The following is a 15,410-nucleotide window of genomic DNA, read 5'->3' as shown; positions in this document are numbered from 1 at the left end:
AAACTAATTTGCTCATAAATCAGATTAATATGACATGAAAAAAAAAAACTTAAATCCAGTTGTTACAGCACCACCTGTAGGTGAAGTATTTCATGCGGAGGACACAACTAGTAGGTTGTTGTTTTTTGTTTTTTTATTAAACACCTTTACTGGAGGAAGAGGAGGCTAGGGCTACCAGGTACTTCCATATTTTGCATTAGAAGGGTTTTTTGATGATCTTTCTGTTCTCTTCTTCTTTTAAAAAAAATGTACTTCTTGTCCGCATTGTACATTAAAGTCGACAGCTTTATCTTGTAACACTGGTGACACAAATGGTCAAGGTTCACTTTTACAAAAAAGAATCAGGGCGATATTCCCTGTCAATATGCAACATTTCCCATTTCAGCGTTAGGTGCAACCACAGACTAACAGCAGCAGCAGAAGAAGCTTCCCGTGCTGGGAGATGCCACAAGACATCTTAAAACTTTAGCTTGTTTATCTATTTTATCTGTTACCTGTTTTTGTTTTTTGTTTGTTTTTTACTTCAAAAGCTGCATCTATATAAAAAAAAAAAGAGAGAGAGAGAGAGAAAAGAACATATCCCATTCCCCACCAATGTCTTGTATTGCAGTTGAGAGACAGAAAGATAAAAGGGGTCTGTGTGTTGTTATAATGAGACTTCTCTAAGTCACCTCTGGAACATTTCTCCAGGAATCCAAACTTGAAAATAACCCTGTTTCTTCCAGCTAATTATGTCCTTTGAAAACAGCCTCTATCTGTCAGACACTCGAGCTGGAAGAAAAACTCGTCTTCACTTTGGCTCTTGTCCTATCACTCATCTTCTCCCTCAAATAACACGCCTCAAAACATATGGCTGCATTGTTATCCCCATCAGCGATGAGCTATTTTCCACCTTGTCCTCAGTGTATAAAAATGTGGAGCAGGAACTCATTGTGCTGTAGGTCTTACATATATCATTTGGAGTAAAATGATCTCCTTAAGACATGACGACCTTTGGGATATCGGCTCTGCATCTGCTGGTGTGGCTGCAGATAGACGTACCAAGCTGAAGAGCCTCTACCTGCAGCGGCTGGAGGTAACAAGCATCAGCATTATGCAATCAGCTTGTCAGATTCCCCCCCTCCTTTCTCTGTCCTGAGTTACAGAGCTATAAATATGACCAGCAGGCAGCAACTACGTAAAAAGCAAAGGTGGAATTCTGATGGATGGGGAGGTCTTGGGTTTCTGCTCGGTGCAGTCCATGTTGATGTGTTTATATGTGTGTGTGCATTAGAAGAGCAGTGTGCAGCTATATGGACCTCGGAGCTGACCTACAACCTCTTGAACTCCCCGTTACCTGATCTCCTCACTGAATACACACTAAACTCAAACAATGGTGATCAGCAACTTCAACAACTTTAAGTTTAGATGTGAAAAGTAGCCAAGATCAAACAGGAGATACAGATGGTGGGTCCACTTTACTACTGAAATATGGACAATATTTTAATGCAGGATGTATCAATAATTTAATACTGATGAGACCATTTCAGTAATACTTTTAATAAATGTCCCAATTTCTGAAAACTTGTTTACTCGGCTACAGATTATAATTTTCTGATGTAACTAATTACGGAGCTTTATTAGGGCCATAATGTTTATTTGAAAGAATTATTTAAAAATGAACATGTGTAGGCTGAAAATGGTCATGTTTTTACTCTGAAGTTAAAAAATAAATTGATTCAAAATAAAACTAAATGTATCAAATGTTTGTATCAATTTGAATTTCAATGGGGTGGGATTATTTTTTTTATTTTACTAACAAACTATACATTTTTAGTATTATATTTTATTCAAGTTTGAGATAGAAACAGATTTCCCTGTCAGTCTTGATCCTTGTTATCCTTTAGTCTTTATCCCGCCTACCATGATATTTTCATTTACAGATGCAAAAACAGAAAGACACAAAGACTGTGTTGATATCTTTATATTGAAATCCATGAAGTATACACAATGCAGTCTACTCTATTACAATTTCCACACATTGATAATGTTTCTGTTGATGGACGATAAAGCTATGTTTTGGCATTTATTTAACCAAACAGCAGTGCGACTGAGAAGCTCGGAGCAAAAACAAAAACATTAAAAACATAAAATGTTGTGGATTAAACCTTAGCACAGCAGCAGGTGGGTGGGTACAGGTAGGCAACATTAGTTATAGTTACAGAGTAAAAAAAATCATAAACAAAAATTCAATATTCTTTTTTTTTTGTTTTAATGTTTGTTATTTACAGCCCAGTGCCTTTAGAGGGATGCTCCTTTATCTGACAACACAAGCAGATTCCAGCCAATCATACTCCACCTTTTACCTCCACCGCAGAGCTTAGATGCAATATACACAAACTGTTTATTCTAAGGTGGAAAGAGAAAAGTTGCTTTTTTTTAGTCTTCAACAGCAAAGCGTGACTAGAAACTGGATTTCTGTCAAGCCTCTTTCTGCACTAAGAAAGAAAACACACAGGCGATTTCTACATTTAGAAAGATTTAGAGCATGTGGCCGCTTGACCTGCACTTTGGCCTCTGATGCCTTCGCTCTGACGTCCTCCGCCTCCTGTCATGCCGACAGGTGTCTTAGTGCGGGACCCTTTCCAGCTTAACCTTTTTCGGTGGTGAGAATTTGTCAGGGTACTGGGAATGTTTGAGGGATTTTGAATTGTTCTGGTGAAGTCCTCAGGTTCCTCCACAGGTTTTTTTTCCTGCTCAATGATCCGAGTCCGAGGCAGGCAGCTGCTTTCTGGACGCTCTGAACATAAATGATTTCCATGGTAAAAATGCTTCGCACACCTCCACCTCTGACATCATCAGGATATAGTAAAACGAGCAGTCAGTTGTTGCATCAGGTGGAATTTTCCAATCATGGGACATCCAGTTTAGTGATGGATCAGCATTAAAAACTAAAACAACGTTTTACTTTTTTTTCTTTTATCCTGTTTGGCAATCATGACTTCAGCTGCTTTAGCCTCTGTAAAGTTCGATCTCCCTAAAGCCTCCCGACACCTTCAGCATGTTTAGGGTCACTGTTTGTTATGTGCCGTGACTTTCATTAGATGTGTGTCTACAGTCTGGTTCAGTGTTTGTTGCTGCCAAACAAAGCATTAAACACAACCATGGTGGTCGCAGAGCAAGACGAGATTTGGAGGTGTGTTTAAATGCTGCAGGAATTACAACTATCTGTAGTCTGTGTGTGTGTTTTCCTTTCTGGCTATGCACATCCTCTAAACAGTGTGTATGGTTAGTTCCACTGCACCAGTGTGAGATTTCTCTGAGGTTTGTATGATTTTGAGCCTTTTAAGTTTCTTTGTGCAGGAAGATCCAAATCAAACAAACCTCAAGTGTTTCCTTTTGTTCCTTTTCGGTGAGGAAATGAAATCAATGCTGTCACAACAGCTTTTAAGCTTCCATAAATAACATTTTCATATCCACCACTTTCTTCTTTATCAACCTTCAGATCAAGGCTTTGTCAGAAAACTTCTCTTTAGCATCATTCATGTACACATTCTGAACGTTACAGGACACGAGACAATCTTACATGCATGCACACACTCAGAACCTTAGTGCTTTTTCTTTTCCCAGGGACTTCCACAAGCTCGCTTACACTTATTCATGCATTCAAATCCCCCCCCATTCAGTCCAATAAACATGAACACAGAACTCACAAAAAAGCACACTCACACACAGACACACGTATCCTTTTTACATAAGCACATTTGTGAACATACATAGAAAAAAAAAGTATCATTCAACAAAAAATAGAAAAGCTCAGTTTTGAAAAGGCGTCTATTAGCTCTCGTACCTAAAACAAAACGATTTACAGGGATTTTGTTGTTTTGTGCCAGTAGTTTTGGGGGGGGGGGGGGACAAGAGAGCGGTGAGGAAGGACGGAGTGTTTTCTTCTCCATCCGATGGGGACAGATACAGTTCAGATGTCCTTCCCTTCGCTCTGTGGGTTTTTAAAGTCAGCAGTACACAGACGGAAATCAATGAAGCATTTGTTTGTTTTTTAAACATTTCTCTTTCTGTTATTGGCGGAAACACGGTGCCTCTGTTGGGAAGTTGGTGTCATTTTTCTTCACCAGCGCTGCTCAACTGGAACCATTTGGGATTGATGGGGTAGATTTGTGTTGGGGAGATTAACTCGGGGAAATGGAAGGATTATTTCTGATAAGAGAAACGAGAAATACGGCTGCTGCAGAAGACATCCTCCGACTTAACGGTTAATGTTTGTGTTAAAGTTATGGCCCGGTGGGTCCAAAGGTTTCAGTGTGGTGAGATGCACTGAGCTCCAGACACAGTCTAGTTAAAAGTGGGTGGATGTGTGGTTATTAGGTTAGGTGGTCTCCTTGCCCTGGGTCCCAGTAACAGTTTTGATGGAGCTGAGTGTTCGATTGAACCAGGTCTTCTTGGCAGCCTGCACCTCATTCAGAGCAAGACCCAGATGATGCTCCAGGTCCTGGTTGAAGAGAAGAACAGTATGATTAAATTAGAGTCTTTCTTCTTAAACATCATTCTTAATAAATGCTTCAAATATCTTTATGGTGCAAAGACAAACACATTATGAATAGTTCTGCATTACTGTTTTTTTCTTTCAAATTCAGGTAATCCACTTATTTAAAAACTCCAGAATTGTGATGAAAAGCACTCCAGCTCTCTGCAAGACTTTTCTGAAAGCCAGATATTTCCACAGCATTCACATCCTGGATGTGGGCAAATAAACCTTAAATTTGAACTGCATTTCACACCTTAATGCTCTTTCATGACAGCTATGTTTTTCTTGTGCGCATTATAAGCCGAGCCCTTTTCCTTTTTCTTTAACCGTATCCATAATAGAAAATTCTCATCTTTGATTTGGTGAGTCTTTGCTGTTGCTGGTCGATTAAGTCATGACAATAAACTCATGGCTTGTCATTTGATTTCTATGCTGGTGACACGCTGCGCTGCATAAAGGGTGCTAGCTTGGATACAGAGAAATGGATATGCAGCAACATCTCATATTGCAATGTTTGAGATGAGTGTAAATTGGCTTCCTGTCTCATTACAAAGCCAGCAGTATTCCCCTAATGACATTATCCTTGGTATGTTGGTACTGTCAAAAGTGTTGAATGTATCCCTGAAACAAAAGGCAGGGTTGCAGACTCAGTGTGACTCGAGGTTTGTATGAATATTGCTTTCTGTTCCAATTAGAGGACTCATGATGGCAACAGAGCAAGTGTGATATTATACAACCCAACAGATAAGTCGTGACTTCCAAACTTCTCCAGCTTGTCTGGAAGAGTTAAAAATATGAAACAAGGAAGGAAGTTTTTCTTTTTTTTCGCTCTCTCTGTGGCCACAGCTGTGTACATGCCTTTATTTTGGGGACAAAACTGTGCGTAAGTGTACCTGGATTTTGCACTCAGCCTCCACCAGCTGCAGTTTGGTCTGGGCGAGTTCCAGCTCCATCTCCCTCAGCTGGTTCTTCAAACTCTCCTTCTCCTCATCCATCTCCTCTGTTCCCCCGGCGGGCGCCGTCGCTACCGCCGCCCGCACACGACCCTCTTTGTTGAAAAGACTGCTGCACTTCTCACAGCCTTCTACCTTGGACTGCAGGAGGATTTAACAGAAGGTGAAAAAGAAAATTGGAAAAGGTTAGAGAAAGAAAAACCCTTGCAAGGTTATATTTTCCACCAAAACAACCTGATTTTAGCCTAAAAGCTGCGCCTGAGCTTGCAGAGACAAACAGTGCAGCATACAGAGCTACAGACCGTTGGAGTAGATGCAGATTCATTTTTGAGGTTACAACATTACATCTCATTTACATCAAATCGACGACTAAGTTTAAAGCTGATGAGTAATTATAGATAATGCTTTTAGTCTCATCACTGCTGGGGTGGATGAGAGCTTCAGTGAGTGCTCAAGCTGAAATAGTTTTTCTTGTCTGTCTAAGTACAAATTATCTTTACACACCATGTTGGTTTGTTATTAGAAAGTTCTCATTAAAAGACACAATTATAAACAATTCACTGCACAAATGTTTCCCTACGTCATTTATAGCTACAAATGCTAAGAATATATTCAGCTGCTCAAGAGCTATCAGTAAATAAAAAAAGAAAAAAAAACACAGCACAAGAAGAAATTGCAACTTGTCCTTGGTTAATAAACCTTCTGGGAGAGGTTTTTTGGGCAGCCCTGACTCAGCTTTCAGCCAAAATGGCCGCCCTCCCAGCTACAGTTTAACCGCCAGTGAGCCATGTGTGCGGCCGCTGGATATCAGGTGTCTGGCTGTGGCTTCTTGGCCTAATGCTGCATTCTTTCCCAAAAAGCTTTGATTTTACTGCCAGTAAAGACAAAGAGGTGGCAACACACCTGCTAACATCAGGGTGAAGGAAGAAAAAACAACAAAAAAAAACTGGTCTGTCCATTTCAAACTCTCAGGTTTACCAAGCTAATACTGTTCAGAAGCGTGGAGGCGACCGCGTCGTGGAAAAACGTTTCTGGCTGTAATGTTTCTGTTACTTTTATGGCTCATTTTGTGTGACCGACAGCATTTGATGACAAAGAGAGTGACAACAGATCTCCAACACCAGTAACTCACTCTGATTTTCTCCAGCTCTCCTCGGGTGGCCGTCTGTTGTTTCTCCAGTCGTTCACTCAGCTGGGAACAAATCTATAAGAAACAGAAACAGTCAGATGTTTGTTCAGCTTGATCAACAACTCAGTCGCTGCAGCTCTGATCGATCCTGGAGCTGGAGCCGATATGGATGCCTTAAAGGCAGGTTTTGCTTCACTCCTGGCTAGTTAGGCGCAATAACTCGGTTATATCATTATCATGTCATATCATGAACATATATCGACTACAACCAACACTCACCCAATGTTCGAGTGTTTGTTCATTTATCATCACAGCAGCAACATACGAAACTTCAAGAGCTCTCGACAGAGGCTGACTAAAACTAATTACATTTATAGAAATAGATACAAATCAAAATAGCTAAAATGCAATAACATCAATATTAATGAGTGAACACTAAATATGATTATACTGTTAGGAAATAAACAAGAGTGTGTGCTTCTCTGTGATGGTTTCAGAGATCCACCATGTGAAGGGGGTAGCTTTGAAAGAACCGGATAAACAAATACTCTAATTGCTTCATTAAGACTCATGACAATGACGAGGTTTTATGAAGAGGTCAGGCAGAGCAGCTCTGTAGCTAAACACATCATCAACTAATTCTGAATATATTGTTGTTCAGTCTAAAACCACAGGTTCTGTCCAGGACAGCATCAAAATAAAATTTGAAAAAGGTCCATCCTGTTCCCCAGCTGTTTTTAGCTTCTCAGTAAGAGTGTGTGGAGCTCATCCTTTTAACTCCAAATCCATTAATAGTGTGATAAGGTCTGGTTTTCCAGCACTTTCTGAGACCAGGAGGATGTTCATGTGTGAGAATTTGTTTCCTTTGTTATTCTACATCTTAAAGCAACAACAGCAAACATACTGCAAGGCATGAGAACACATTGAAACCTCCGAGCTAGCGCTGTAGCTTCCTGGTGAACTGAGAACTCAATGTGACAATCGTAACATTTACATGAGGTCGTCCCACTCTGCAGAGAGCCCGACTGCTCCTGCTCTCTGCTAAACTCGTCTCTAAGTGGGGAACAGCTTATTGCTCTTCCTTCTCCCTCTCTACCGGACAGGCACAAGACCTGTGCATCTTCGGCGGAGCAGAAAGCCCTCATCCAGCCAGCTGTTTTCTACTACCTTCTGCTCATTCATTTTTACTGATGAGCCATTACTGAAGCCTGCTTCTTATCTTTCTCTCATCTCCACTGACCACTTATCCCTTCTTGAGCTCACATCTGGGCCTTTCATGCTTTACTTCTCTTTTCTCTTCCCACTAATATTGAATCTCTCTTTTTCTTTTTTTTTTAGCTGAGCAGCTCAGAGTGCTTTGTCTTAGGTCAGTGTTGCCCTCATATCAGGATCAAGCTTTCCTCAGCTTCAGATTTTCTCCGTAATTAGCGGTGGGGCCGGGAGGGACATGGTGACGAGGACAATGTGTACGGATGGGATTTCAGGCCAGTGTAACATGAGCAGTCAATCTAAGGGTACGAATTGTTATGGCTGCACCATCTGCAAGGAAGCTGTCAAGGATTATTTAACTCATTAAAACTCTGGATGAAGAAGGTCATTTTCTTTCTTCAAACACAGCTGCGTCACACTAATAATAGATTTTGTTCTCTCTCAATAGACAAGACCCATGGGAAATGTTTTATTAGAAGTTTTCCATAAAGATTTATCTTTTAAAGATCTATCCCTTTTTGTTTTCCTATTGTTCAATAACAAGCGTTTACAGCATGTATGCTTATGCTTTGTTGTATCTCTTCCTAAAGCTTAAAACAGGACTAGATAATTAGGTTGATATGCTGAATAAAGTCAAAATATTTGTCTCAGAGAGACAAGTCTGGCAAGTATAAACTCTCAGACAATGAACTCCACTCTTATAATAAGGATTATAAAGTACCACTTGAGAGATTTTTTCTCTCTGCCATTAACAAACATTTCTCTGTCTTCGTGTGCTGGAGGGGCAATTAGCACACAAAGCTTTTATTGGCTTCAATCCTTAAAAAAAAAAAAACTTGGCATCTGCAGCCACTGAAATAGAGAAATGCTATTTGAAGAATAATTTGAGTTATCTGGGTTGGAAAACAACGCAGGCTATTTTGGGGCATTCCTTGTCTTGTCAATCCCAGCAGACTGAAGGCCATCGTCCTCCCTCTCCTCTCCACAAACTCCTGTTCATTTTCTCTCTCCCTCCATCTCTCTACCCCTTCCTTCCTGTCATAAAACAGACTATTTTTGACAAGGCCCAATTTTCACACTTAGCTCTGCTCAGCACGGCTCTCGACTGCCTGCTCGCTATCTGAAGCTGCTTTTACTCGCACTACACACACCATCCCCTCTATGATCGCGTCCTCCTGTCAATTCCACACTAACGTCAGTATTTTTAGATTCAGGTGAACTCGGGTCTGAGTCTAAATTAGTCTTTTTGTTATTTCTGTATGCCTCCACTTCGAAGGAACGGTAGATTGTTGCATAATGTCCCCACGCTGATGGTAATAGTTCTTGATCCGGGTGAGTTTATATTTAAACATTAAGCGACAGGATGAGATCTGAAGAGAAATTCAGGCAGATGGAGCTTAAAAGATGCTCAAAGGCTCAGTCATTAAAGCTCTGGGTTCATGTTAGGGACAATTTGGAAAAACTGGATGTTTTGTTCTTTGCAAACAAGATTAATGAATGAAAACAAATTGCTTTTAGATGCATCTCATTTTCAAATATTTCAGGCTGTTTTTGTTGAACTGAGACATGGAAAGACAAGCCTAATAAGGAAACAGAAGCAATGAAGATGTATTTAAAGATCACACTTCAAACAAGCAGATCTTACGATAAGGGACGTAAAATCCACCTCATCTCAAGACCAACTTAGATTTAACAAAACTAACGAAAACATGCTAAATGTCATCAATGTGTGGTTGCTCATGCTACTCGAGCAGAATCAGAAAGATAATCTCAACATTAACTGTCTTAATATTTAAAAAAAGACATTAAGAGAATATTTTTACATTCATGTTGTAGTTTGAGATTTAAATAAACTTAAAGAGAGAAAAACATGAAGTAATGAACACTGCCAGCTGCTGGCTGATTTTTAAGCTCTGGTTTTTTATTGATTTGCTGGTAAACTTTGCTGGAGACTTTTGAGCATTCAGTCTTAAAGCTTTCATCCTTGTGTTGCACTTTTCTCACACTATTCCACTATTACATGACACAATATGTATTAAAAACCCAACTGTTAGTAAAACCTAGGTGGAGAATAGTTAAGTTTTATTTTTTTTTAAGATGAGCCTGGCCTGTCTGTACTGGGCTTGCCTTTGCTGTAATCTGTTGAAATCATTGAAATATTAAACAATAACCTCTTTTTTATCTTTAAGAGAAAACATATGTAACAAAAAAGGAAAAATAATTGTGTGACATCACCACCACTGAGGAAAATGGCTGTGAATAAGTACAAAGTGAAGAACTTGTTGACTTTTTCCACATAAAAATAACAGTACTAATTGATTAGTGTGTATGAACAAACTGACATTTTTTTTAATCATTCTCAATTTCAATAAGCCATAAAAAAACAATCATTCACATAAAAAAACAACAAAGTATGTTCCTACATTTAGCACAGCTTTGAATCAGCGGTTTTAGATTATGTGCCAATGACTGGAGACTATTTGAGCTGTAAAATATCATCTTGGACCCGTTCTTCTTTTTGCTTTTGAAGTGTGTGTTGTCATCATGCCAAGATCTACAGAGCTCTCTCAGGCGCTGCAGAAAAAGAGTTATGCATGTCTATAAGCCCATAAAATGTGTTGAAATAATTTAAAATAAATCATTCCATTGCTAGAAAAATGATAAAGTGGTATGGATTCCACAAGACTGCCAACGTATCCAAAATTGGCCGATACAGCAAATTCAGCCCATGAGCAGATGATGGAAATGGAAGCCTCAAAGGTGCCCAAAATTTCACAGGATGTCCTGGTAACCGAGTTTTGGTGACAAAGTGCATGCGTTGCAGTTTGCTTGTGTTGGAGACTTGCCAGGGAAAACCCTGATACGGCAGCGAGCATACATACAAAACCTGCGCTTTAGAATAATCTGCTCTGGTCAGACAGACCAGATTTGTGTGGTTACAGTTACAATAAGCATGTATGATGGAGACCAAATGTCTCATTGCATCATTCATAAGAGCTGTGAAGCTCAGCGGTGGACTGGATGATCATCATATGAAAGTGTGTTTTTAAATAAAATAAGACGTGTAGAAGACAGATGATTAACAAAATGACCGAGTTATAACAAAGATTTGAAATCTTGTGAGGGGCACTTAAAAGGATAAGTAGATGCAAGAAAACAGCACAACCTCTCATTATATATTTTTTTTTAAATGTAAGGTAAGTCAAATATGCTGGAAGCTGATGTCAAAGTTTGATGCACAATTATGCAAAACACAAGATGTTTGCTGTTTTTTCTGCAAACAGGAGCAACACTGACTGAGGCCACTGAGGAATATTACATCTACTGATAATTCATATAAAAAAAAAACTGAGCTAAGCTAATTTTCTTTATGTCTGAGTTTATCTGCATTGGCGATCAAATATTTGTTAAATATCCCCAAAAGTCAACAACTATCATGAGCTGTACAGCATTTTCTTAAACAATCATATACGTCTGCTATGTGATTAAATGTGTTAGGAACAAATTCCAGGATGAGTAATAAAAAAACCTTTTGGTTGTTTTTGCATTTATCACCATTTATCTATCTATATCTATAGTAAAAATCACAAAACTTTATAAGGAAACTGGGTGACAGTTTACAGTTTCGTTTCCTCTAGATTTTAGCTCTGAGGAAATAATTGTTTCAGCAACAGGATGTAAAGTGGAAGAAATTAACTATTTCTAAACCCAGGTACATTTAGACTCACAATACATACCTGTTTATATTCTCCGATAATGGAACCATTCTTCTTTATCTCTGATTCCGACTTATCAAGCTCCCGTCGGCACATTTCCTTCAGCTGTGGGGAAAAAGACAGCAGATACCGTGAAGCTGTTACATGGTAGGAACATAGGACGCAAGCAGATTCAGAGGCCCCAGAGACCATGTGACTGCCAAGAGACAAACGTATTGGCAGAGTAGAGGCTTGTGGCGATTTCCTGCCCTAAACACAACCTCTACTCAAGCACATAAATCACTCAGAGTTAAACCTACACTCCCAACAAGACAAGAGACATTTGGAGGATAGTGGTGAATACACATAGGAACAGAGAGCGGCAGGTCGGTCTTCTGTTTTAAAAAATGATTCTTCACTGAGCCCAAGAACAAAAAACACATCAAACACGAGCTGACAGACTTCATATCGGGAGGTTTGAGTATGAAGAAAGCGTCTCTACAGAAATAACAGAACACATAAAGAAGACCTTGAAAGTTTTGATTTTTTCCTTTCTTTTTATGGCTGAATTAAATGGACAGAATAGACAAACACAATGGCATCAGCAGACTGATAACTGGATGGACAGAAACAAACACCTTACTGGTTAATTAGCTAAAACGAAGCAGCACCAGTCACCCTGATGTGTAAAGTATAGGACAGACCTACACCTTAGACATCAACTCTGGCAAAGATTTGCTTCATCACAGACGTTTCTTGTTATTTACTCTTACCTGTGCCGACTCCTCCTCTAGCCGTCTCTTCTCGTCCTCTGAGTCCACCAGTTTCTGTTTGGTCAACAGCAGCTCTTTATTCAGGGCGTCTGCCTTCTCCTCGGCCTAAAACACATACACAGACAAGGCATAAGACCTCAATGCTGATAAGGTCAAAGAGAGTTGGACTCGTCCTACTTTCCTCTCAACACCTTTCTTTTCAAGGTAGGTCATAAAAGAAAAAAAAAAGAAAAAAAAGTCCTAACAACTGTGCAAGTTTCTCCTTACAGACACACACAAAGACATTTTGAGGTTAGCTAAATCAAGCTTGTCTGTGGATTTAGATCAACAATACAGAAACACATGCTTCTGCTCTGCCTCATATTAATTCAATGTACTGTTCACAATTCTCTAAATGCTCTTGCACTGATTGACAAGTCAGATGGGCCTTACGTTGTCGAGGTCCTTCCGCAGAGCTATCTTGCTGCTAACTAGCTCATGTGCCAAGTCGTCATTCTCCTGCTCCAAACGCATGTTGGCCTCTTGCAAGCGACGATTCTCCCGCTAGACAGAGCAGATGGAAGAGAGAGAAGGATGGGTGAAAGTTAAAAGAGGGCACAAAACAGGAAAGATAGATAAAAAAATTATAATAAATAACAGAGAAGGGCAGAAAGATGAATAAAAACAAAGATGACAGGGAAACGAGTAAAACAGTAAAACAGAAGACGATTCATGGAGAAGTGATGACTCATAAAAAAAAGAGGAAGGAGAGTGAAGAGACAGCAGAACAGAGAAGATGAGTTAATCATAAAAAGTTGAAATGAATGTGTAAACTTCTCCTGGCTCAGTAGTGTTAAAGTAACATAGTGTGAGAGTAAAAGTTCAGTGATCAGGTGATCACTGGGAAGGTTTCTGTAATGTTTAACATGACCTGTTTTTACATCCACAGCAACCAACAAAATGAAAACCATATAGTGACATGTAGATGAGATAATGTGAAGGTTGTACATGGTTGTTTTGGAGGACAAAAACTTCAAAAGCTAGTTCAGTGGGACGTTCCAGAGGAGGGCAGATGTTTAAACACTAACCAACACAATCCATGTTGTACATACATAAATGTGGCATAAAATATACTTAAATAGTTCACTCAAATCAAATATAAATAACATTAGCCAGATGTTGTTTTCTGGAAACCTGCTGTATTGCAAAATAGAAATAATCTTATTTCAGCTTTATAAATAAAAAACAAATCTTTATGTGTGCTGCACATGGTGCAGATGGGGCTACCTCGTATCTCTCAATGGGAGCTTCCTGTTGCTCCTGCTGCTCCCGCATGGTGTGGTACTCCTTCTCAAATTTCTTTAACTTTTTCTGGCTGATCTGTTGAGCAAAGAGAGCGGAAAAGCTAATGTTTGGTAACTTCACATAACCTCAACCAGCAGAGTGACATTTAACTGACAAACTACAGGGAAGCTGAGAAATCTCTCCACACACAGAGTGACTCATCTGACCTTTATGTTTTGCTATGTTAAAAAAAAACTTCACATAAATAAAAATAAACATAACTATGTGAGAATCACATAACATCATGTAAAACTACCTGTGTTACATGTAGAGCAAAAACGAATAGGACTGTAGTTTTATACATAGATAAGTATACAAATAATAACAAATATTATCTATATTAAATTTATAATTCAAATATTTATTGTGCGTTTCAGTTTATGATGTTAAGTTAAGAAAGCTAATTTGAGTCAGGAAATAATAAAAGACAAATCAATTAAATATGACTGAAGTGTTGATCTGATCCATCGATATTTATAATAAAGCACTGATGACATGATCTCAGAAGACGTGTGAAAGCTGAACCAACAGAGGTGGACAGACTTCGACTAAGCTGTAGCAAAGAATCACAGCGTTATTGCTGCAGGAGGTCAAAAAAGTTCAAATGTTAAAGCTTAAGGTGTCCAAACTTAAATAAAGACACTGTCTGTGTATCACTTAAAGGACAGTCTATGGTCCAAGTCTAAACAGAAGGAGATTAATTTATTGTTGCTGAACCAGTTAATGAACAAAACATTCACAATCTTCCAAGAACAGTCCAGGTTCAGTGAAGCACCTCGGATCAATTGTAGATCAAATAGCATTTTTAACACTATTTGCCACATTATTAGCTTGAAAAGCAGAAGCAACACCTTTTATAAATTAGGAGAAGCTTGTATATTCTGTGGATTTTTAATTAATATATTAACAGCTGTACCCTCGCTGCATGTTTCACAGCATCTCTCAGCTGCAGTCTTGGGTTTGGTATAATAATTGTGCCTTTGTTAAGTATCTTTGCTGTGCAATTTGTTCTGTCAATGGGAGTCAGACATATAGGAGGAGGTGCAGGAGGTTACTGAGGGCAGGATTGTGTCATCCATCTCCTTGTCATCTTCTCCCACAGACTTCACAGACAGCTGGGTTTCCAGAAGATACCAATTAGAGGGCAATTAATAATGCACAACAGCCAGACTCTCAAGTGCAACCATCATTTATTGAGTTTACTAGTAAGAAATTTGATATATATCTTAAAAAGTTCGAACCAATTACAAATGAAGAAGCAGCACAGCAGCAGATGACCCTACTTATACTGGTTGTATAGAAATTTCAAAGCATTTCTCTATTCATACGTTCAAAACCAGAGGTATGAAGTTTGCATAGTGTTAAAAACTAAGACAAGAAAAAATAAAACCCACACACACACACACTTGGGATTTTATTAACAATCTCAGGTAAATCTGCATATACCAGCTTTAGAGCTGAAGAGGCCGGCAGGTCTCTAGATGACCTGCTCTGACCCCCAACACTGTGGCCTGAATATTTTTATCTGTAGTCTGTGTGTGTGTTTGTCATGTACTGGCTTGAAAGAAATAAAATTATGATGACATTTGGATGCAGTTACAAAGCAAGCGCTTTAAAGACTTTTTCTACTAAAACTCAGATAATTATAACTACTGTCTGTGTAGTATATTTATAGATCCACATAAAAAGACACTAACATAATTGTCTACCAAAAACTATTTACAGTAAGTAACAGTTACACTGTGAAAAAGTGCAGACTGTCTATATCAATAAGAAAGCAGTGCATGCTTTATTTTGTCTAAGAAT

General features: G+C 39.0%; 1 protein-coding gene across 2 annotated transcripts in view; it reads right to left on the bottom strand.

The window, feature by feature from the left end:
* Nucleotides 1-1,948: 1,948 nt before the first annotated feature.
* LOC121630135 (rab GTPase-activating protein 1) overlaps nucleotides 1,949-15,410 on the bottom strand; it is a 76,752-nt gene continuing 63,290 nt past the window's right edge. For both annotated transcript variants that reach the window (XM_041970233.1, XM_041970232.1), the window contains 7 exons: nucleotides 13,548-13,640; nucleotides 12,714-12,824; nucleotides 12,282-12,386; nucleotides 11,551-11,634; nucleotides 6,608-6,679; nucleotides 5,416-5,616; nucleotides 1,949-4,486 (listed from right to left, as the gene is read on the bottom strand). In XM_041970233.1, the coding sequence (XP_041826167.1) occupies nucleotides 4,364-4,486; nucleotides 5,416-5,616; nucleotides 6,608-6,679; nucleotides 11,551-11,634; nucleotides 12,282-12,386; nucleotides 12,714-12,824; nucleotides 13,548-13,640 (789 nt within the window). In that variant the 3' untranslated portion in view covers nucleotides 1,949-4,363. The remainder of the gene's footprint in view (nucleotides 4,487-5,415; nucleotides 5,617-6,607; nucleotides 6,680-11,550; nucleotides 11,635-12,281; nucleotides 12,387-12,713; nucleotides 12,825-13,547; nucleotides 13,641-15,410) is intronic.

This window comes from Melanotaenia boesemani, chromosome 19, assembly GCF_017639745.1.
Source record: "Melanotaenia boesemani isolate fMelBoe1 chromosome 19, fMelBoe1.pri, whole genome shotgun sequence".
Taxonomy (NCBI): domain Eukaryota; kingdom Metazoa; phylum Chordata; class Actinopteri; order Atheriniformes; family Melanotaeniidae; genus Melanotaenia; species Melanotaenia boesemani.
This window is presented reverse-complemented; position numbering and strand designations above follow the sequence as displayed.